This window comes from Arvicola amphibius, chromosome 5, assembly GCF_903992535.2.
Source record: "Arvicola amphibius chromosome 5, mArvAmp1.2, whole genome shotgun sequence".
Classification (NCBI taxonomy): domain Eukaryota; kingdom Metazoa; phylum Chordata; class Mammalia; order Rodentia; family Cricetidae; genus Arvicola; species Arvicola amphibius.
The window spans coordinates 30,857,336-30,880,775 of record NC_052051.1 but is presented as its reverse complement, the minus strand read 5'-3'; the positions used below and the strand labels follow the sequence as shown (position 1 = coordinate 30,880,775).

At 44.0% G+C, this 23,440-nt stretch overlaps 1 protein-coding gene across 1 annotated transcript in view; it reads left to right on the top strand.

Moving 5' to 3' along the window:
• Cfap61 (cilia and flagella associated protein 61) overlaps positions 1–23,440 on the top strand; it is a 273,757-nt gene continuing 250,317 nt past the window's right edge. Inside the window, exons 1-5 of the mRNA XM_042055131.1 lie at positions 1–143; positions 14,852–15,002; positions 17,667–17,743; positions 18,521–18,588; positions 18,815–18,941. Coding sequence (XP_041911065.1) covers positions 1–143; positions 14,852–15,002; positions 17,667–17,743; positions 18,521–18,588; positions 18,815–18,941 — 566 coding nt within the window. The remainder of the gene's footprint in view (positions 144–14,851; positions 15,003–17,666; positions 17,744–18,520; positions 18,589–18,814; positions 18,942–23,440) is intronic.

The following is a 23,440-nucleotide window of genomic DNA, read 5'->3' as shown; positions in this document are numbered from 1 at the left end:
ATGTCAGTCCTCACTTCTCCCAGAGGGAAGGTGGAAGTGGTTCATTGCCGAAGAACAGAATCCCAAGATATCTTTTGTATCAAAAACCTCATTAGAAAATTCACTCAGAAGCTCTTTGGGAGGATAAATATCATCTATCTTCTGTAAGTACATGGCTAAGTAAGTTCAAGAATGTTTGTCAGTTTTACGACAGGGCTAGGGAATGTAGCGAAGAGACAGCTTTCACCTAGAATGCACAAGATCCTGGGCCCCGTTCCCAGCGAGAAAACCACCACCACCGCCATTTAAAACCTTTATCATCCACCAGGAATGGTCCGTTGATCTTACGGCATTTTGAGTGGGCAGCTCACTGCACAGTGACAGATGTGGATCAGGACATCTAGGGACAGGTGACCTCTATGTCCTCTAACTGCAAACTGAAGACTTCTCATGGGCTTTAGAGTCAAGCAAACTTGAATTGAAACCCCAAGTGCCCCACTCACTAGTACAATCTATTGGGGTGCAATGTTAACATGTCCAAGTTTTGAGACCTAATCTGAGGTTCCTGCTGCTGCTTCCATTTGATGGACGAGAATGAGAGGCCTGCTGCAGGTCAGGCTAACATAAGTGACCAAGCTCAGACTTGCTCTTAACCATCCCCAAGATGTTCCTCTCATCTTGAAAATGTAAACAAATGTTTTTCTTCAAAGATCTTGTTCTGCCTGATAGACATATGATAATATACGATATATATATATATCTATATATATGTTACATATATAATAACCTTCTATGGGCACAAGAATAAAATCTTTGTTTTTTGTTCTTTGTTTTTTTCGAGACAGTGTTTCTCTGTAGCTTTAGAGCCTGTCCTGGAACTAGCTCTTGTAGACCAGGCTGGCCTCGAATTCACAGAGATTCGCCTGCCTCTGCCTCCTGAGTGCTGGGATTAAAGGCGTGCGCCACCACCGCTCAGCAAATCTTTTCATCAGTTTCTAATTTTTATTAAAAAAATTACATAGCCTATTGCTTATATTTCATAAGGCTGCACTGCCCCCCCCCTTGATATACGTCCGGATATTAATGTGCTTGTGTTGTCCCTTTTCACACAGAACCAGGGATGGCTTGTGTGATCCATAGACAGTAGCAGAAGGGATACTTTGTGACTTCAAGTCTAAGGCACACAGAATCTTGCAGCTTCTCCTGACCCTCTCAGAATTCAGCTGCCATGCCAATCAAAGTTTGCAGCCCGTAGCTACTGGCAAGTCTTCAGAACGGCCCTGAGCCTGCAGCTGCCCTCTCCTGCCAGCCATGCATGCCAGTGCTTTCAGTCATTGCATCTCCGCAGCCTCCAGCTGCAGCCACATTTGACTCTTAGCACAAAACTTGCTCAGCTGAACTCACAGAATCACAGCCCAGTCGGGAGTCTTCCCCTTAAGCCAGTAAGTTCTTTGGGGGTTGTTTGCTGCAATGTGCAGAAGATAAGTGTTTTTGCGGACGTGTATAATTTGTTTATTTGGTTAGGATCATCATGGAAAGACAAGGCCTAGAGATTGCAATGTATGATCTGTAGAGGAGAAAGTAGAATAGAATTTAAACCCCAGGTCTAAAGGAGGGTAAGACAGTTAGTTACATTTTTGTCTCTGGAACAAAATACCGGGCAGAAGAGACATAAGAGAAGGGAGATTTGCCTGGGCGCATTGTTCTAGAGGGTACGCATGTCTACCATGGCAGGAGGGGTGTGGAGAGAACTTGCAGCATGGCTTATTCACATCTCAGCAGATCAGGAAGCAGACAGCTCAGGCCAGAACCAATGGCAGATAGAACCTCCAGGGCCCACCCCCAGCAACCCACTTCTGCTAGCTAAGCCAAACGTCTCAAAGGCCCCAGTCTCCCAGAATACTACTACCAGCTGGTCATGAGTGTTCAGAACAAGACCCCCAGGGTACTTGTTCAATCAGACCACAGCGACAAGAAAAGAGAGGAACATCTCACCTATGTCAATACTCCGTAGTAAATGTATGTGGACTGAACTCTTCTGTACAAAGAGTAAGATTGGCATATTGGCTAAAAAAACAAAATATAAAATCACATAATGATTTAAAGTAAAAGTATTAGGAAAAGAGATTTGCCGTCCACAATCTCTTCCAAAACCCTGTTAAAATTGTTATAGTAATAGTAGACAAAATATACTCCAAGACCAAAAAAATATTGCTACAAATAAAAAAGCCCCTGCATGGTTTAAAAGATTGCATTCTTGAAGGAGCTATGAAAGCTGGAAAGCCACATGTTTCCAATGGAGTCCATGGAGTGCTTTTTTTTTTTTTTTGAGACATCCTATCACTATGTAGCCCCGACTGGCATGTAACTCATTTCACTGTGTAGACCAGGCTGGCCTCGGACTCACAGGCATCTGTTGTGTACGTTGTACTCTTTTGCCATTTTGAGGGGGCCCACCACCCAGCTCCCAAATAAACACACACGGAGGCTTATTCTTAATTATGATTCCCCTGCTTTAGCTTGGCTTGTTTCTTGCCTGCTTTTCTTAACTTAAATTATCCTGTCTACCTTTTGCTTCTGCGCTTTTATCTTTCTAACTTTTGTATATCTTACTTTCCTTCTTATTCTGTTGTTGGCTGGGTGGCTGGGTGGCTGGGTGGGTGGCTGGGTGGCTGGGTGGCTGGCTGGCCCTTGGTGTCCTCCTCTCCTTGTTCTCCTATTGCTCCTCTTTCTCCTTCCATTATTCTCTCTGCCTGCCAACCCCACCTATCCTTGCCCCTGCCTTGCTATTGGCCATTCATCTCTATTAGAACCATCAGGTGTGTAGTCATGAGGCAAACAGGCCTGCTTTTTATCCCGCCCGGCTCCCGCAGCTAGCTTAAAACCCGAAATAACAACACACAAATTGTATTCTTTTAAACACTGCTTGACCTCTTAGCTTTAGCCTCTTGATTAACCCATATTTAGTAATCTGTGTAGCACCACGAGTGGTGTCTTACTGGGAAAGATTCAGCATGTCTGACCTGGCAGCTGGCTCCATTGCGTCTGTCCCAGAGAGGAGAGGCAGGGCAATTGCCCGAAGCATCTGCCTCACTCCCAGCATCCTGTTCTGTCTACTCCACCCACCTATGTTCTAACCTATCAGGCCAAGCAGTTTCTTTATTAATTAACCAATGAAACAGCAGATAGATAGAAACACTCCTACATCACAGGTGTTTTAGACAGGCACAGTAACACAGCTTCTCAGAGTTAAACAGATGCACTGTAAACAAAAATCACACAAATGGAAACAATATCCCCACAGCTATCTACCTGCCCTTTCCTCCTGAGTGCTGTGATTTAAGGTATGCACCACCGTGCCGGGCTTTACGTGTTTTTGGTGGTACCATCCCAATTTTTGTTGTTGTTGTTACAGCAAAAATCACTAGAAGCAGAAGAAATCTAGTTATTCTGCTGGAGCCCCTTGAAGAAACTACTTAGAGAGGTCCTATCACAAGGGAGAAGGGAGGTGGACCTGGAGGAAAATTAAAGAGCTAGCCTATGGCACAATTGTCCTCAGGTTCTACCAGACCTGGGTGCAGATAAGCTCACTGAGGCACAAGACAGATAAGGGCCACGTAAAACCTGGGCCTGGTCTCATGAACGCCTGTAACCCTAGCACTGAGAAGGCCGGAGACACAAAGGCCAGTGAGGCTTGCTGAGCTCCAGCTTTCCCGAGGGACCCCTACCTCAAAGGAGGACACTAATGCCTTCTGGTTTCTACATATGCGCAGGCACACATGCATACACCACACATACATGTTAGAAATACACTCATAGTACGCCATAGTCAAGGCAAATTGACTCCAGAATCCAAAGTCAGTTTATTATCAGAAAATGGATTAGTTGGGGCCGGAGAGACGGCCAGTGAGCAAAGTGCTTGCCACACAAATGTGAAAACCTGAGTTCCTGTCTCCTCTCCTCACTTATAAAGACGGTTGTACCATGTGGTCCGGGCTGCTTGGGGTTTATGTCCTGCCCAATTCTCACAGCCGGTAAGCCCCCAAAGAAAATCACACAGAGAGCCTACATTAGGTTATAAACTGATTGGCGCATTAGCTCAGGCTTCTTATTAGGTTCACTGAGAGACCTGTGTCAAAAAGTAAGCTGGAGTATGACTGAAGAAGACACCTGACATCAACTTCTAGTACAGGAGTGCACTCTCATGCGCGTGCACACACACAGGCCTGTGCAAGCGTGCACACACACACACACACACACACACAGGCAGGCACACTGAGGGGCTACTATTAATTTGCAATATTGACAGAATAAAGGAAGAAAAAGTATAAAATTTATCTAAAAAAACCAAAGCATCTGATAAAATTTAACAGTTATTCTTAGTTATACCACAATATAATTGAGCTCCCATTTGAATAAAAATGACCCCCATAGGCTCATCAAGAGTGTCACTTTAGGAGGTATGGCCTTCTTGGAGTAGGAGTGACTTTGCTGGAGAAAGGATGTTGCTAGGAGGTGGGTCTTAAGGTCTCAGATGCTCAAGCCACACCCAGTGTGGCAGTTCTTTTCCTGTTGCCTGTGGATCAAGATGTGGGACTCTCAACTCCTTCTCCAGCACCATGTCTGCGTGCATGCCGCCATGCTCCCCACCATGGTGACAATGGACTAAACCTCTGAACTGTATGCCAGCCCCCATTAAATAAATGCTTCCTGTATAAGAGTTGCTGTGGTCTTGGTGTATCTTCACTGCAATAAAACCCTAAGTAAGACACATGCTAAAGTTAAAAAACTATTTAATGCCTTAATAATAATAATATATTAGAAAAATTCCTTTCACTGTAATAAACAGGGTAAAGTTATCTATTACCATGGCTTCTATTTGACATTGAGCTGCACATCTTAACTATTGTACTAAGAAAATATGCCATGTGTGATGGTACATACCTGTAATCCCAGCACTCAGGAGGCTAGACAGGAGAATTGTGACTTCAAAGCCAGCCTGGGCTACATAGTAAGACTTTTCCTCAAAACTAAAACTAAAGTAAAATAAAATGGTACACCTTGATGGTTGAAAAAAATAAAATAGATTATTTACTGGCAAATGCTTTATTATTCGTTTTGTGTCAATATATATTTTTTGACAATTTTGCACATGTATACAATATATCTTGTTCCTGACAACCCCCCCAGCTCCCTCTTCTTACTCCCACTAGAACATCCCTTCCCACTTTCATGTCTCCCCCTTATTTCCATTTTTAACCCATTGAGTTCAGTTTTATTCATGTCTGCCTCAACTTCATATGACTTGCCTTGTTAACTCAGATGGGAGATCTTACTGTTGTGTTCTTTTAAAAATGCTACGGAGTCCCAGGCGGCAGCTGTAGGCAAGCAGCAAATGCTATAAAGTCCCAAATGGTGGTAGCAGGCCATGTGGCGGCAGACAGTGGGCCCTGCGAGCAGCCAGTCCCAGGCAGAGAAGGCTGCCAGTCTTAGAGCAGTGGCCTGAGCAGTGGTGGCGGCCCATGTGGTGGCAGGCAGTGGGCTCTGGGAGCAGCCAGTCCCAGGCAGAGATGGCTGCCGGTCCCGAGTAGTGGCTTGGGAGACACATGGCGGGCTGGCAGAAGACAGAGACATGGTGAGGTTGAATATTTATTCAGGGGAGTTATGAAGGGGGAAGGGGAGAGAGAGAGAGAGAGAGACAGAGACAGAGACAGAGACAGAGAGAGACCGAGAGAGAGAGAGAAGGGGGGAAGCAGAGAACTGGGGAGAGAGGCTGAAGCGAAGCTGCCTTTCCGAGAGGAAGATGGAAAAGAGAGTGAGCTCAGACCAGAAGCTGAAGATCAGCCTGCCTCAGCGAACGGGGAGGGAATGGGCGTGGCTTGTCTCTTAAAGGGACAGGGACCAAAACCATAACATTCCCAGGTCTTCCTTATAATAAAAAGCAGATTAGACACTTTGTTCTTAAAGACTTAGTAGCTGGGCAGGGTGAAATTGGGTAGCTGGGCAGCTGCGCTTAGTTGCGCGGAGACTCGTGGAACACGTGCGACCAGAGCGGCGGGTGAACAGGTGGTGCAGCAGCGGGTTAACAGCACAGACACAGAAAATAGACATAAAGCTTTATTAAAGGAGAGAGGGAGAGAGGGAGGGGGGGAGGAGAGAAGAGAGACCCATGTGCACACGCAAAAGGGGGGCAGTGAGAAGAGAGAGAGAGGGAAGAGAAAAGATTCAGGATGACTCAGAGGTCTCTGGGAGTGGGCGTGGAAAGGGGCGGGGACCAAAAGAATAACACTTACCCCTTCTGAATGGAGACAGAGGAGGAGTGGATGGGGGGGTGTAGGAGAGAGGTGGGGAAGGAAAGAGCAGAAGAGGAGGGTTGGGAAACTGTGGTTGGTATGTAAAATAAATTTAAAATAAAGATTCCTAGGTAAAGTTCTTGATAGAGTATAGAGATAGCCAAGATATTGGCAGACTCTGATTGCCCAATATAGAATCCTATAAAGAGACCCATGTGTGCTGGGTGTGGTGGGTTAGACTTTAAATCTAGCACTTGGGAGGCAGAGGCAGGAGGATCTCTGTGATTCGAGGTCAGTTGGTGTACAGAGAGAGTTCCAGGATGGTCATGATTATGTAGATAGACTATTTACAGACAGAGAGATGAGAGAGAAAGAGAGACCCATGTATGAAAGCTTGGTGAAGACACAGCCTGAAAGGGCTTCAGAGAAAGACTGTGTTGTGTAGGTGGACTTTTCTTTTTGGGCTGCCAGCTCAAAAAATGACATGGAGACTTATTATTAATTGTGAAAGCTCAGCATTAGCTTAGGCTTGTTCCTAACTTGTTCTTATAGCTTAAATTAACTAATTCCTTTTAATATCCATTCTTTTATGTGGCTTGGTTTCCTTTACACTCTTCTCCCCATCTTGTTTCCTCTCAGTCTGGCAACACTGCCTTTCTTTTTCCCAGCATACTCTCTGCCCTCCAAATCCTGCCTAGCTATTGGCTGTTTAGCTTTTTATTAAACCAATCACATATATTCACAGTGTAAAGGAATATTCCACAGTGCCGGTTCATAAGCAGCCCTGTGACCACTTTTAAAACCAGCACAGATAAGACAACAGATGTGCACAGCGACTCCCCATCTTATAGAGTCTCAGATTAGTTTTGGATTAACTTGTGGTTCTGATGTAGTCAGCATCTAACATTGATGACAGACCTGGAACCAAGTTCATTTGTCTGCCGTCCTGGGGAATGTGACTCCCTGGGTCCTTAGCAGATTCTTTAGACTTAGTGTAGCATTTGCCTGCTTTCATCTCCGTCCACCTCAGTCTTTCCAACAACTCCATCCTCCCATCAATATCTAGGTCCATCTTCACTTTTCCCTTCCTACAACCGCAAAGTGGGCTCCATCTGGCTGGAGCAGGTTAGGCAGAGAATGTAGCTGCCTCTTCTTTGGTCCTCAAGGACAGGTTCATTCATGGGGTATTCAGACAAGAACCGTAGAGGGTGTGTGTCTTAACAAATGAGGTCCACCTCCAGATTTTTCTTCTTCTTCTTCAAAAAGCTTCCACAAGCCTATTTTCTGAAATCCTGTGCACTAAGTCTTGTACCAGTTGTCTGTACACTAAGTCTTGTACTAGTTGCCTATACACTAAGTCTTGTGCTAGTTGCCTGTACACTAAGTCTTGTACTAGTTTCCTGTACACTAACTAAGTCTTGTACTAGTTTCCTGTACACTAACTAAGTCTTGTACTAGTTGCCTGAGGACTTGATGTTCGGCAGTCACTTAGTCCGGAAGGCAAGCAATTTTGAAGGTAATTTTTCTTTCCTCAGTTGGTAGCTAGGAAAGTCCAGCTGTGTTGTGTGGAAAAGGTGTAGTGAAAATGTAATTCTGTAAGTCAGGAAAGGGGATCCAATGCCTGTGATCCCAAGATTTGGGAGACTGAGACAAGTGTACTGTGGAGTTCGAGGCCAGAAACAACAACTGTGCTGTGCGGTCCTTGTCACAGGTGTGGTGACCAGCCGTAGAAGCCAGTGTCGAAGGGTAAATTTACATTTTCATTTCCCGGAGCGTCAAGAACGTCTGCTCCCAAACCTACCTCTCTTTCATTTTCCAGGCCAACTCCTGGCCCTTTGCCAGGCTGACCTAAAGGTTTAATGACTGATTTCTTTTTTTTTTTTGAGACATTTCTAAAAATAGTGATTTCTTTCTTTTCCTTTCTTCCTTTCTTCCTTTCTTCCTTTCTTTCTTTCTTTCTTTCTTTCTTTCTTTCTTTCTTTCTTTCTTTCCTTCTTTCATTAGATTGCTCATTCACAGGTCTACAGAAATGAGCAAGCCTTATCTCATTTATAAAATGGTCAGGATAAAAATGAGCCGACCAGGCAAGAGAAATAAGCGCAGGAAGTAAAGCTACCAAGTTGAGAGCAGACACCGCACAGTGGCCAGGATGGACAGAGCCCCGCTTCCCGTTTGTGTGGGAAGAATTCAAGTGAACACTGAAGTCTCTCGCTCACTCATTTAAACAAAGCACAAAGATGCTGCCTCACCAAGATTCCCACCAAGTGCATTTGAGAAAAGTTTTGCTTGTATTTGGGAAGTTCCTTAAACCGGTGGAACAAATGAGACATTTGTTACTCCAAAGAAAGGCATTCTGGTTTCCATTGCTGGGCAATATCTTTGAGCTTTAATGTGATTTGTGTGAAGTACATACAGTATATGCATCTGTCACGTATACACACAGACACGCTATGTACATGTGTCCAAGGGCCCTATAGCTTGTCTTTGAACTATTACAAAGAAAGCTTAAAATCCATCTTTTAAAAGCCTTTTCTTTCTACCTATATCCTCCCCACCCCCATCCCAGAATGGGTTTTATCTGCCCTCCTTACCCCCTTTTTGATCCCAGAATGTTTTTTATCTGCCTGTAGAAGGGCACAATGACTAAGGGGCAATAACAAATGGAAATTATGTACACAAAAGAATAATGCTACATAAGTCACTTTTTATTATGGCAGCCATTTGGAAATTGTAGCACATTTTCCCCATTGAAACAAAGTTGTTCCTGGCTGGCTTCCCAGGCCAACCCATAAAAGCTTATTTAATCCATAATGTCTGTGCAGTATGGTACCATGTTAATTGTGCTACAGAACCCAGCCACCACCCTAAGGTTCCCATGGATAAATGTATTTCAAGTTAAAATTGAGATTCCAGGAACACAGTGTCCCTTGCTTCCCTGGGGCGATGGCAGCTCTCTGTGCCCAGTCCTTGCCCACCTCTTCCTTCCCACCACTGCTGTCCTTGTCATATCTGATGTTTGCGGAGTCTTGTGTGGTGGGTGTTTTCTCGGTGTGAACGAGAGGGATGGTTCTCAGCCATAGTTTATGGTCTAGTGCTGAAAAGTACATAAGACCAGGAAAGAGAGAGAGACACTGAGGGAAAGAGAGGGAGAGGGAAAGAAAGAGAGAGAGAGAGAAAGAGAGAGAGAGAGGAGAGAGAGGAGAGAGAAAAGAGAGAGAGGAGAGAGAAAAGAGAGAGTGTGTATTTGCTGAATTGGGAAGTTATGGGCCTGCACATATATTTTAAAACCACACAAAGTACTTATTCCAATGAAAACTTCCCCCCGACATGGAGGAATCTGAGCAGGGGTACTGAGGCACACTTGCTATCCCAGCGCTGAGAAGCTAAGGCAAGAGGATGGTGAGCATGAGGTCACCGAATAATGAGAAGTTACTTCGGAGAAAGGGAGTAGAGTGCTGGGAAGGAAGATGTTGAAAGCCAGGATTATCTGTGGGATGCAGTAACTTCTGACTTCTGATTTGAAAGTGTCTTTAAGATAATACTTAACTTTATTTAGCTCAGCAAGTGAAAATTACCTTTGAATTTATATGTGAATATTCTTCATGTGTTTAACTGTAGCACGATTAATAAAAACCCAGAGACTGATGTTGGGATTCAACCCTCATTCTGAGAAGTCCTGGAGGCAGGAACGCCACTTCGGACTGAGGTAGAAGTAAGGGCCAGTGACTGGCTGTTTTGCTTTTCTGACCTTCAGGTTGGACCCCAATATCTCTCACTGGGTTTTTTTTAATTGTGCTACAATTAACTGTATACCGGCTTTGATCATACCTTTTGCTGTCTTGGTGTACCACAAGACAGGCTGGCAGGTAGGTAGGATGGTTGAGATCGTCTTTGGGGACAACCAGCTACAGTTAAGAGCTGGAAGGCTGCTGCTTCTCAGCCTGTAATTAAGGTGCCAGGAATCCTTAGCTTACACTAGACCCTGCTGGGTCTCTGTTTCTGCATCTATTTTAGGTGATGCTGCATGTGATGCTGATTTTGTTGTCAAGTTTGCACATCTGGAAAGGACCCTCAATTGAGGAACTGCCTTCATCACCTTGGCCTGGGGACATGTCTGTGGGCATTTTCTTGATTTCTAATTGATAGAGAAGAGCACGCTGTTGTAATTTGAAAAAAATGGCGCACGAGAGAAGGACAGCATGTGACAGGGCTCGCATGGAGGGTTTTTTTAATTGGGGGAAAGGGAATGGGAAAAGTGGGGAGGGGAAGGGAAAGACAGGCCTCTGGGAACACGAGTGGCAGAAGAGAAGGGGGGGGAGGTGGGCAAGGCCCACCTTTTGAAAGAGAATATGTACAGGAGGTGCTCTTAGTGGCAACAGCGAGGATGTATCCTGTCAGAACTCCAAGGGCAGGCCAGCACAGATGCTGAATACTAACACACAGAACACTGAGTGGTGTGGTTGCTACACAGGTGGGGCCTGGAATGAGAAAGGTAGTTTGGTGCTGGAGAGATTATCAATTAAGAGCACTTGTTGCTCTTTCAGAGGACTTAGTTTGGTTCCTAGCACCATCTCTTGGGGATCCAACATTTCTGACTTCCACACAAACACACATTGTTAAGAAAAAAACAACAACAACATAGGGGGCTGGAGAGATAGCTCAGGAATTAAGAGTACTGACTGCTCTTCCAGATGTCCTGAGCTCAATTCTGAGCAACCACATGGTAGCTCACTACAATATGTAATGAGATCTGGTGCCCTCTTCTGGACTGCAGGCAGAACACTATATGTAATAAATAAAAATTTAAAAGAACAATAAAAATAAACTTTAAACAAAAGGAAGGTTTGTTGTAGGAGGCTGCTTGTTTGTTTCCTGGCCATTCAGACTCCCAAAATAACCACACAGAAACTGTATTAATTAAATCACTGTTTGGCCCATTAGCTTTAGCTTCTTATTAGCTAACTCTTACATTTTAATTTAACCCATTTCTATTAATCTGTATATTACCATGAGGCTGTGGCTTACCAGGTAAAGTTCCAGCATCTGTCTCCAGTGGGGCTACATGACTTCTCCCTGGCCCTCCCTCCTTTCTCCCAGCATTCAGTTTAATTTTCCCCACCTAGCTCTACTCTGTATTATCAGGCCAAGTCAGTTTCTTTATTCATTAACTAATGGTATTCACAGTTTACAGAGGGGAATCCCACATCACTTCCCCTTTTCTGTTTAAATAAAAAGGAAGGTTTTAACTTTAACATAGTAAAATTACATATAACAAAACAGGCATTAGCAAGATTACAGTTACAATATTTATATCTTTATTTTTTATAATAACTAAGGAAAACTATAACTATCTATTCTTCAACTTCATCAAAGAATCCAGAAGGATATAATATTACCGAAGTAAACAGGAAGTGCATTGTAAGCCACTTCCAAAACTTTAGAATTAACAGAGACATCTCGCTGCCTGGACAGTCACCCTAAGTTCTTCTGTATCGTTGGAGCATCCAATCTTCAGCCCACAGGTCCATAGTATCCAGACTTTCCCATGAAGCAGGAAATTTCAAAGACAGGTCTATTTATATTGGAAGTTTGTCAGTCACTTTCTTCTGTGTCCTGCAAAATGTTTAGCAGACTCATTTATAAAGCAGGAACCCCAAAAGATCATCTCACCTTCTTTAGGCAACTTCAACAGTCCTTTTTTCCGTGAGTTCTGCATGTCTTGTTCATATAGCATAACATCAAGCAGTCCAGACAAGAGCAGTTTCTTGCCTAAATGACTAATAAATGCTATAAATTGCCTCTTCACTGCCCATCTTCCTCTTAACGTAGACTGGTGCTGCCAGGAACAGATGTGTCTCATGTCATGAAAAGTTCAAAGTTCTTAAAACATTTTAAATGCCATATTCTGTAGTCTTTGAGAGGTTTGAAGAATGCCTATTTAACTGAAATATATTACCATATATCTAGAAAACTTAACTAACATGACTACAAGCTAGACTATTATAGATGATTATCTATTAACCTATATTTCTTAATTATAGATTACATTTTTAAATGAGCTGCACAAACACAATACCTTAATCAAGACCAGAAATACATATATACAGTATAACAAAATTGACCTTAAATTTGTATCAATAGACCAATATCCATACCAATGCAAAGTATCCATCTCTATAGCATACCCCCTTTAAATGTAAACAAACATTTATAAACAATATTTGAGAATTTGGGCATAGTTCTCTCCAAACTGCTTCCTGGTTTTTTGGGCAAAGTAATTTGGGGGTGTTCATGGAGACCTTTTGGGGGGTCTTGTTGCATCAAACCATATTAGTCTGGAAGGATTCCACAGGGTCTCATCCTCTGTGGAAACAAAGGAAGACCCTCTTTTCCAAAGCAACATATCCTTAGACCCATATTTTAAAATCAAGATACTTTTAAAGTATATATGTGGGCTTATCCTAGCAGTCCCAGAATCAAATGTCTCACTGCAGTGAAAAAATAAAAAAAAAACACAACAGTATACATAATCCAGACTCTCTGTATATATTCCATCTTTACATTGCTTTTTTCTTTATTCCTTTAATCTATGATTGTCTGTCTCTTTAAAGACTTTGTTTTATTTATTTTTTAAACAATTTACTTCTTTTCCAACTCTCTATACTCTTTTCCTTCTTTCTTCCAAGCCTACATACATTTATTCAATACTGTGACCCATTTAGAGGTCTTTTTCATCTGACTTTGTCTTTATTGTGTATATGTAATGTTTTTCTGACCCAGACTACTGCTTAAAATGCTAAGTGCTTCTTAAAAATCTAGGCAACAGCATTGCTAGGACAAATACGACCCTGCCTGCTTGCTCTGCTCGTTCCAACATGGCTGAAGTCCATTCACTGCCTCTGAGACTGCTGGGTGGGAGCCACGGTCATCACCTCAACTTTGATAACCAAGGGGCCCAAGCTGCCAACAAGTAACTTGCAGCATGCTGCCTACAACCCCATTTAAATGCTTGACCTTCTGAAAAGGCCAGAGTTTGCGCTGGCAGCATGGCCCAGAAAAGCCGCTGTTCCAAAACCACGCAGCTTTTTTTCTGCTACTGCTGAATCAGGAAGACCTCTCTTAAAAGAGGTGCAGCATGCCGCCAACTAGCAAATCCCATCTGGGAAAAAAAATGTGGCTAAACTTTGTTTTTTAGTGTCCAGAATTCCTTTCCAAGTCCTCTCAGGTTTTATGTGGATTTAGCTAGCACACATTGGAGTGCCAATTTGTTGTAGGGGGCCGCTAGTTTGTTCCCAGCTGCTCAGCCCCAAAATAACCACACAGAAACCATATTATTTGCAATACTGTTTGGCCAATAGCTTACGTGTATTTCTGGCTAACTCATATCTTAAATTAACCCATCTCTATTAATCTGTGCATCACCATGAGGCTGTGGCTTACCAGGTAAAGCTCTGGCATTTGTCTCCAGTGGGGTTACATGGCTTCTCCCTGATCCCACCTTCTTTCTCCCAGCATTCAATTTAGTTTTCCCCACCTAGCACTACTTTGCCCTATCAGGCCAAGTCAGTTTCTTTATTCATTAACCAGTCGTATTCACAGCATGCAGAGGGGAATCCCACATCAAAGGTAGCTGAGGCTAGAGATATGGCTTAGTGATAGAATACTTGCCTGCCATTGGTGAGGCCCCAGGTTTAAAAGCTCATTCCCTAGCAAGAGAGAGCTGTGGTGGGGAGCTGGAAGGGAAGGGGAGGGGAAAGAGAGGAGTGAAAACTCAGAGTGCACTGGAGCGTAGGTAAGTAGTAGATGTGGACCTGGGAGCATGCTTGTAAATGATATTCCTCTGTGGTTTCTCTTCTAAGTTCCTGCCTTGAGTTCCTGCCCTGACTTCCCTTAGTGATAGCCTATGACCTGGAAGTGTAAGATAAGTCCCTCCCTCCCCACGTTGCTTTTGGTCCTGGTGTTTATCACAGCAATAGAGAGTGAACTGGTGACTACAGATACTCAGATTCTGTGTAACTCAGCCTTGGGACCTGGGCTTGGGGTTTGGAAGAACCCTGCATAAGAGTGCCAATAAAACTGACTCTAAATGCAGCTTTGCCACTTGTGCACAGGTAATCAGCCCATCTCAGCTTTCCCAGGACCTTCCTGGCTTTTAGCATGAAGTCTCATGTCTCGAGTAACGCCTGAGTCCCCAGCAGAGGACAGTTGACCACTGTAACTGTCTATAACTGTGCTGGGTGTACATCAACACAGTGGTATTGCTACCTTGGAGAAGGTGGAGCAGGTATGAGATAGAATGGTGTTCTGCTCAGTGTGCCAAAGAAGGCAATTGGATATTTACTGTGATAAATGTAACACTTTTAGTGAAAACATAATTTTTAAATAACAGCTTGGTTGATGACTTGATATACCCTGAAAAAACACACCCACACTTTGAGCAACATCATTCTCACACCTCTGGCTGTAACCAGACCTCATGCAGCAGCTCCAGAGCTCCAGGGGCCCCAGGAAGAAGAGGATGGCCTGCCTTCACCTCACTTTGGTTGTCTCTAATGTGTGTATTTTCGTCCTTTTCACAGAGAAAAGGCAAACCTTGCTGTTACCCTCTGTAATGACAAGGAGGAGATCATGGCCCATGGCATCTTTTTGGACTACCCCAACTGGAATGTTGCCAAGCAGGACAACTGGGTGTCAGTGTTTGAGGAGCTTGACAATGAAATCCCGTGCACAGTAAGAAAAACACACAGCATGTTTATTGGAACAACCCGACTGGGAGGGAGGGCCTGGTGTCAGACCAGAGGCATCTCGGTTTCTGGGTCGAGACATCCAACCCTCACGCATACCATGGCAACATCATAACATGTTAAAAACAAAATGATAGGATGCTAGAGGCAAGTGGGGGTCCAGAGTGCATAGGATGGGTACCTGATGGCCCTGTCGGCCAGCTGCCCCAAGGCCTACCTGTGCTTTTAAATTAACAAGAACTGGAAGTAAAGAATTGGTGTGCCCACTATGTATATCTAGATACCCTATGGATGTCTGTGTGTCCTTCGTGAGGTCTGTGATATCCTAGGAAGGCCTCTGTCACCTAGCAGCTGCCGTAGGAATGACAACAGACCTTAGGACTTAGTCATACTGTGTAACGTTTAAAATGCCCTCGTGGAGGGTGGTGCCTTTGATGTCAGGTAGCCATTATGGATTTGACATTAGCTAGTCTGCATTGGAATGTGCTGCAAATATAAAACATACACTAGATTTGAAGTGCTTAGTAGGGAAAAAAAGTATGCCATGTTTTTTTTATATATATTAATAATCCAGGTAATAGTTGAAAGGCTAAAGCAGTAGGATTGCCGTGAGTTCAAGTTAGTCGGTGTTATGTAGTGAGTAATTGGCCAGCCAGGTCATTGTCACAAGACCTTGTCTCAAAGGAAATGAATAATCCACTGTAACAATTTTCATATTATGTGTTAATTATAAAATGAACATATTAGGTTAAATAAAACATTTTAAATCAATATATTCGTCCTTACTCTTGTGTGTATGTGTGCTTACGACTATGCTGTGTATGTATATGCACATTCATATGTGTGAATGTGGGAGCACACATGCCATACATACATGCCTGTGGAGGTCAGGGCAATCTCAGGTGTCAGTCCTTGCCTCCCACCTTAATTTGTGTCAGGGTCTCATTTTGTTGTTTATCTGCGGCATCTGCCAAGCCACCTGGGCCTCAAGCTCCCAGGAATTTGCCTTCTTCTACCGCTCACATTCCTGTAGGAGGGCCAGGATCATAGGCAGGTGTGCTAAATGTCTGGCTTTTCTATGTGTGTTTTAGGGATTTGAACTCAAGTCCCCACACTTACACAGTGAGCACCTTTGCCCACGGAGCCATTTCCCCAGCTCCAGTTTTATTCTTTCTGGACATATTTGCCAGAAAATGTGAACGGCATTTTGATTTGCATTTGTAAGTTACATTATTTTTCTGCTGAGCTACACCGATTAAGCCTTAATGAGTCCTCAGTGTATTTTCTATCCCATTAGCATTTGGAACTGAAGGAATGGTTTTTGTCTTAAAGATGTTTAGGGAGTAAATCCTAAATTATCTAGATAAATCAAGCACGTAGTAAGCCATGTGCTCCAAGGCAGATGTTGAGGAAGGTTAATGGATTAAACCATTAATCTAGAGAAAGTGCCTAGAACCCTGTAGTCTGTTGTTATCTGGACTTGGGAGTTTGTGCTATATGCTTTTTGAGAATTTCCAAGGTCACAGGTCAAACTCATGATTTCTTTCTTGCCAATTCCTGCTGAGTGCTTCCGAGTCACAGGTTAGCCAACAGAAGTAGAGACAGCACATGGCTATGTAGTTGGTAACCCGAAGTTTCCTAGAGAAGTATGGTCAGCTTTCTCCATTTACAGGTTCCACACCGTAAATTCAGCTGACTAACAATGGGAAGTGTTTTTAAAATGTACATGTATTGAATGCATGCTGGGCTTCTCCTTGTTATTATTCCCAGACATTATAGTAAACAGCCCCTCAAGCCATGCTTACACTCTGTTAAAACATAATAACATACATCAGAGACATGTGCCGATCGTATACAGATCCTATACCATTTAATACAGGGACCAGAGTTGAGCGCTCATCAGTTTTGGTATTTGCAGAGGTCTTGGAACCAACACCCAAAACTGATACTGAGGGAGGAAATGCATGTACGATACTCACCTTTCAGTGTATTTCTAGAACATTAATGAATACAGGGACCGAGAGATGACCATAAAGAACACTGGTATTATTTAGGCTAGCTAATCACCCAAGAGTCAGAGGACAAAGCCCTTTTAAAACTCAGATTCCCAAAGCCATGTGAGACTCTTGCTTCTCTGCATTTTTAACTCCCAGGTTTTCTGGATCACAGAAATAATAATTTGATTGGGACTCCGGGAATGTTGAACAAAAAAAGCTTTTGGATTCCTAATGCGGCATCTGCCTTCCATCCTTCAATTTCATAAGAGAATCTCTCCCTCGTGTCCCATGAATAGAGCAGCAGCTGCTGGCTCAGGAGCCCGAGGGAAAGGGTGATTGTCTTTCACTTGGCATAGACACCCCCAAAGGCAAGACTATGGAGCCCGTAATCGATTTCACTCCCCTGCAGGCTCTTCCCTACCCACAATTCCTCCATGAGGGCAGGAACAGGGGCTGGGCACTCTAGACTCACAATCCCCACTTCCTTAGTTAATTCCAAGCTAGTGAGACAGAGGGCTTAAACTGCTATGTGGGTGTCTGGTCACTTTGGCGTAAGCTGTGACCCACAAATCCTGGCCAGCTCTGCCCTTGGGACTGCTCTGAGCCTGCTCTGTCTGGTCGTGTATTTTATCCACATTTTCTTTCTCTGGCAGCCTCTGAATACACTGTTTATGCACTTCTTCGTGGCTGTGGACGAGTATTCCACTGGCTGCCTCAAAGAGATCATTCGGTGAGTGGGTGACTCCGCACAGACGGTGGTCATGAAAGATACCTTATGGAGTATTTTTCAAATGAAACAAAGTTCTTTGGAGCCTTTAATTTGCTTATAGTTTGTTGTGACATTAATCCTCTATTAATTTAATAGCAACAGTATTTCCAAAAGGAAATAATCTAATTCTTAAAATCCATTCTCTCTCGAGCCCCTGTTTTTAACTGCTATCACTTGAGGCCAACAGGTAGTGCAGTAATTTAAAGAACTGGATTGGGTGGTCAGGAACGAGGGAAGACTCGCAGACTTGTGTGTTTTCTGTGTAAGATTTCCTCAGTCTTTTCTTTAGAAGTTTATATCGACATGAGCGCCCGCAGAAGCATCCTGAATGCAGGGTGTGTGGAAAGATGATGAGCAGGGCCATTGAGCTGTGGCGATGCATCTCTGACAGCCTGTACAGACCGTGGGGTGGGGGTGGGTGGCTCAGCTTTCAAGTCACTTTGTAATGTCACACCAGATCATCCAGATGCCAGGTCAGAGGTTAATGTCAGCAGAAATCTGGTGCACCGCTTGGGCGTCATGCCCTTTATTCGCTCTCCCTCCACCAGACAGACAGGAGGGGAGCTCTTTGGAATCGAAGGAAAAGTAGAGAGGAAGGAAATGCCTAGGAGATGCTCTGGCCCTGACTGGCAGGGAGCAACCGAGTCTGTGTGACTTTCCACACACCTCATTTTCTCAGGGGCAGGCAATGTGGTTGCTTTGTTACTAACACCGTCCCATCCCATCTTTCCTCCCCAGGACTGTGTTCAAGGCAGTGCCAGACCTATACTTCATATTCCTTATAGTGCCAACATACGTGAGCCTAGGTAAGGTCCTCAACAGCCCGGTGTCCCCAGAAACTGGCAAGGAACTGAAGCTGAAAGTAACACTCTTGGGAATGGGAAAGAAGATTGGTCACCGGACTTTAAGCATGTCATGTTTGTACTTGATTACAGCCAGTAAATCTCTAAGTAGAATGGGGACCCCATTTTTACCCCCTGAAATCTTGAAGTTATCCCTTGATTAAAGGATACATTTCTTTCTGTGGTTTAGGTTCAACTCTGATAACTGTGTTTGACCTAGTGGGGAACATTCCATGTTTGACCTATGATGAAGATTTTGCAGTGCATATATGTCACAGGCATGACCACTACCCTCAGCTGCATATTCGCAAAGCCAGGTACAGTTGGCAAAGAACCTTTTTGATGTAAGCTTCATGGGATGGTCATCTTTATAAGGAACTCACCCCCACTTTAAATTTTCAAGACAGAGTTTCTCTGTGTAGCCTTTGCTGTCCTGAAACTAACTCTCTCTGTAGACCAGTCTAGCTTTGAACTCACAGAGATCTGCCTGCCTCTGCCTCCCAACGTTCTGGGATTAAAGGCCTGAGCCACCACCACCCAGTTATAAGAGACTTTTTAATCAGTCAGTTATATTAAATTTTTATGATACTCATAACATTCGTTTGGCGATTCCTAGCATCTCCCTAGATGGCTTAATTAGCAAGGCTATCCTGTATTTCTCATTTGGTTCTGTGTAGCTGGGGACTTATGCATTTACTACTAGGGGCTTCTAAAATAGCCCTTAATCCTGCAGCAGGTAAGAAAACTCTCAAATAAAACAAACTTGAAAATGAATCTGCCTATTTAGTGTTCCTCGTAAAACCCACATGTGTTCTAACACTTACGAATAAGGATGCTGTTCATTCCAAGGGGAGTTTTCCAATTGAAGTCTTCAGTGTTTTCATGACATTGCCCAAGTGTAGCAGTTTAAGGGTACAACTGTGGCGAAGATGTGTTCCAAGGTTGTCTATCCCATCTTTCGCTGTGGCTCCCCCTATAGTGAGACTTCCCTAGTCATCTTGTTAGCTGTCGGGCTGTGTGTGTCCTCTGTGTGACACGGGGCAGTTGTGCACACTCTTCGCCAGCACAGCTTTGTGGAGGGGTGAACTAAGTCTTGGAAGCTTCTACCTGGCTTTCCTGGGATGCTTGCTCTGAAGGCAGTGAGCCGCACGCTGAGGTCCTCCACCCTGAGATGGCTGTGACGGAGAGGAGAGGCCTCATGTTGGCGTGGGTGTCATCCCAGCCCATCTAATTGTGATAGTCAGCACCGCACACAATGTGTGTGTTTGCCACTGTGGACAGTCAGCGGCGGGAAAGTGGGGCACAGAGGTGGTCCCTTCAGGTGTGGGCAGGCAGGGAAATGAACCACAATGAGGTGAAAAATGAAAATTTAGGGGAGTCTGGTGCTGGCTGGCTTGTTGCCAGTACATTTAAACACAGCATAATTTGGGAGAAAAGTTTCTTAGTGTAGTGCAATACCTGGCTTACAAGAAAGCATAATTATAACGAAACTCAGCTCAGGGCATATCATTTCTGCCAAGAAGATGGGTGATGGAAATAGGCTGCTTGCATTACCTTAAGAGCCTAAGAAAGGATCTGGGCTGGTCTTGGTCATATAGACAACGTAGAGATCATTTGGGCTATTAGCCACCTCTGGTTCTGGTTGAGCAAGCTTGTGGGAGCCGCTGGTTATATATAATGTAAGGGTCATTTAGACTATCAGACATCTCCGGTCCTGGTTGTGGGAACTTGATATGGCCTGGCCCAACAGAAAATTCAGATCACTGGGCTATTAGTCATTTCCAGTTCCCAGCTTTCTGGATAAATAGTTTATATATCCTTTCCTTTCTGGTTGTTTAAAATTCCTGTTTTCCCTGGAGATCTATGGGCACAAGGACCTTTGTGCTCCCAACAAGCCAGCCTAAGGGGACACCTTACTACACCATCCTGAGGCCCCAAGTGAGGATACTTAACTGCCCTGTTAGAGTTCCAGCCTAAGGTGAGGACAAGCTAGCCTGCTCTGAAATAAGAGTGTACTGGGAAGTCATTTCACAGTGATGATTACTCCTCTGTGAAGCATAAATTGTACCCTCTTCAGCCCATTTCCATATTTGACGAATTTACTTTAGAAAAGCATCGAATTGGGATGTTATAAAGAGGCAAGAACATGCAGTATTACAACATAGTTTTTAAGACTGCATAATGATGACATTCTAGATCTAGGTTCTTGGTTCCGCCATTCACCAGATGAATAAATTTGCAAAACAGAATTGATGCTCTGGGGCCACGTGTGTCTCTGTTAGCGGTGTAGTGTGTAGACAACAGCACAGAGCTCTTGGCAACAGCCTGTGACCTAACTTAAGTCTGACAGTGTACCTCTGATTACCTCTGATTACATGTAACAATCCAAGAAGCACTAAATATTATTTACTGCAGGGGCTGGAGGCCTGCCTACTTTGTGCAGTGCAGTTTCCTGTGGTTAATTCTAGCACCATATATATCACAGAGGGGCTGAGAGTTCAGTGGAGGAGAGGGGCTTGTCTGCAGTAAACGATAAGGATATTAGTTTATAAGAGGGAAGGACACAGAGAAATAAATACAGCCTCACATCCCCCTCCCCCCCGAATAGCCCTCTGAGTGTTTACCCATCCCACTATGGCTCATACATACAGTAGATGCTACCCCATTCAACAGAATGAGTTGCTTCCATAGCAACCAATCACCGAGGGGTCATGCTAAATAAAAGAAGGCAGAGGGAGAAAAAATATGTAGGGGTTGCCTCAGTTTTATGATGTCTACAACAGATAAAGCTACTGTGTAGAAATCTGGTTGGTGATGCTATGCTAAGGAGGGAAAGTGAGACTGGGTGGGACAAGAGGGGATTCTGCAGGAGGAGGGAGGCAGTGCTGCTGAGCGCTAGGTGGTCTGAGCTCATCAAACTATCTCCTGAAGGTCATTGAAAGTCATGTGCTTTCTCACATGTTGCCATACCTCCATGAAGAAATAAAAACTTCAAAACTTCATGTAGATGGCCTCTTGAGTTTGGTCTGAAGGGATGATTCAGACTTCAACCAAAGAGGCAGAGTGGCAAAGCGGAAGCAGGAAGCCCCTGGAATGGTCATCGCCAGGCAGATAGGCGGGTGTGGCTGCTCTTCCGTGTGTGGGGGGAGGGCAGTACCCTGGACAGGAAGTTGCATTCTTTCAAAACATTTTATTGACAATGTAGTTACAAGTTGGCAGTGTTGTTTTTTTTTACGGGAAATTTCCATAAACCTAATAGTTATGCCTTTATCTTAATTTTATATTCTCAGATCAGAAACTTGTTAGGAAGTAAAATTGTTTATAGCTAGATATACACATGCAAGTACTGTTGACTTCACATAGCTATTTTGCATCCAAGGATTCAGTCGTAATACTTCCCCCACAAACAGCAACGAAACACACTGCGAGGCAGAGTGCTTGCTCAGTTTGTGTAAGGCCCTGGATTCAAGCTCTAGTTCTGCAATGAACAATGAAACCATTCAAATATTTTGAGAAAAGAATATACCTCTGAGCCTGGCATATTGCTACATGCTTGTACTCCCAGCACTTGGGAAGCAATAGCAAAAGGACCATAAGTTACAGACCATCCCGAGCTACGTGGAGAGACCCTGCCTCAAAATACAAATATACTGGGGTGGGGTGGGGGTGGGGGTGGGGTGGGGTGGGAGGACTGGAGAATTGGTTCAGTAGTTAAGACCACTTACTGCCCTTGCAGAGGACCCAGGTTTAGTTCTTAGCACCTACATGACAGCTCAAAACTGTAACTCCAGTCCAGGGTATCCGATACCTCCCTCTAGCCTCTGTGGGCACTGTATGCATTACACAGTATTGTGATCATATGCTCTGTTAATTATGCACCTAATATAGTAGCTCACTGTCTTTACAGTTAACATAGCTGAGGCAAGAGACTCCCAAGGCCCCACATTCCCCAGGGATCTACAGGCAGTTAATGGTTACCAAGGGAGGGAGTACCCACTAGTAGATTGTCCATGCTCCTATGGCTACACTCTTGCCTCTGCTCCTGTAAGCAACCCCAGTGAAAGTCAGTGGGTCATCCATTAAAAATTAAAAGGGAAAGGTAGGAGGTGGGCTTAGTGGGGAAGAGGAGGATCAGCAGGAGTCGGAGGGGGACAAGGGAAGGTGATAGAAAAAGAGGCAAATAGGTTGCAGGTGCACCATAGACGTGTCTGAGAACATCACACCCAACCCATTGTTATCCATAACTTATTATAACAAAACCCTTAAAAAATATATTTTTTTACGACTGCCTGTTCTAGATGGCCTGGCTATTCTGTGACTAATTCATTTAGCTGTTAGTTGTTCATGGGAATGGTGATGGTGGTCAGTCTTGATTCTCACCTCGATCGTGTAGATAAGTACATAGGAGACTGTATTTGTGAGGGAATTTCTAGAAAGGGTTAACGAAGGTGAAGACATCCTGAATGTGGGCAGCACCATCCTGGAGTCTGAAGGCTCCATTGGAAAAAAGGGAACAGAGGGGGAATCCAGAGAGCACACGCATCATCTCTGTTTCCTGATGGGTGTGTTCCAGGTGGGGGTGTGTGTCCTTGGCTGGCGTGTCCCTGATGGGCATTTCCTGATGGGCGTGTTCTGATCGCCTCATTACAGCCTCCCTACCAAGACACTGAAGACTTTGCACCTTTGACCTAGAATACAATTTTCCCATTGTAAATTGTTTTTCTTAGGTATTTGTCACAAGGACAAAACACACTATCACAGAAATTTAGTTGTTGTCAAGTTTTTCCAGAAAACGGATACCATGGGAAAAATATTA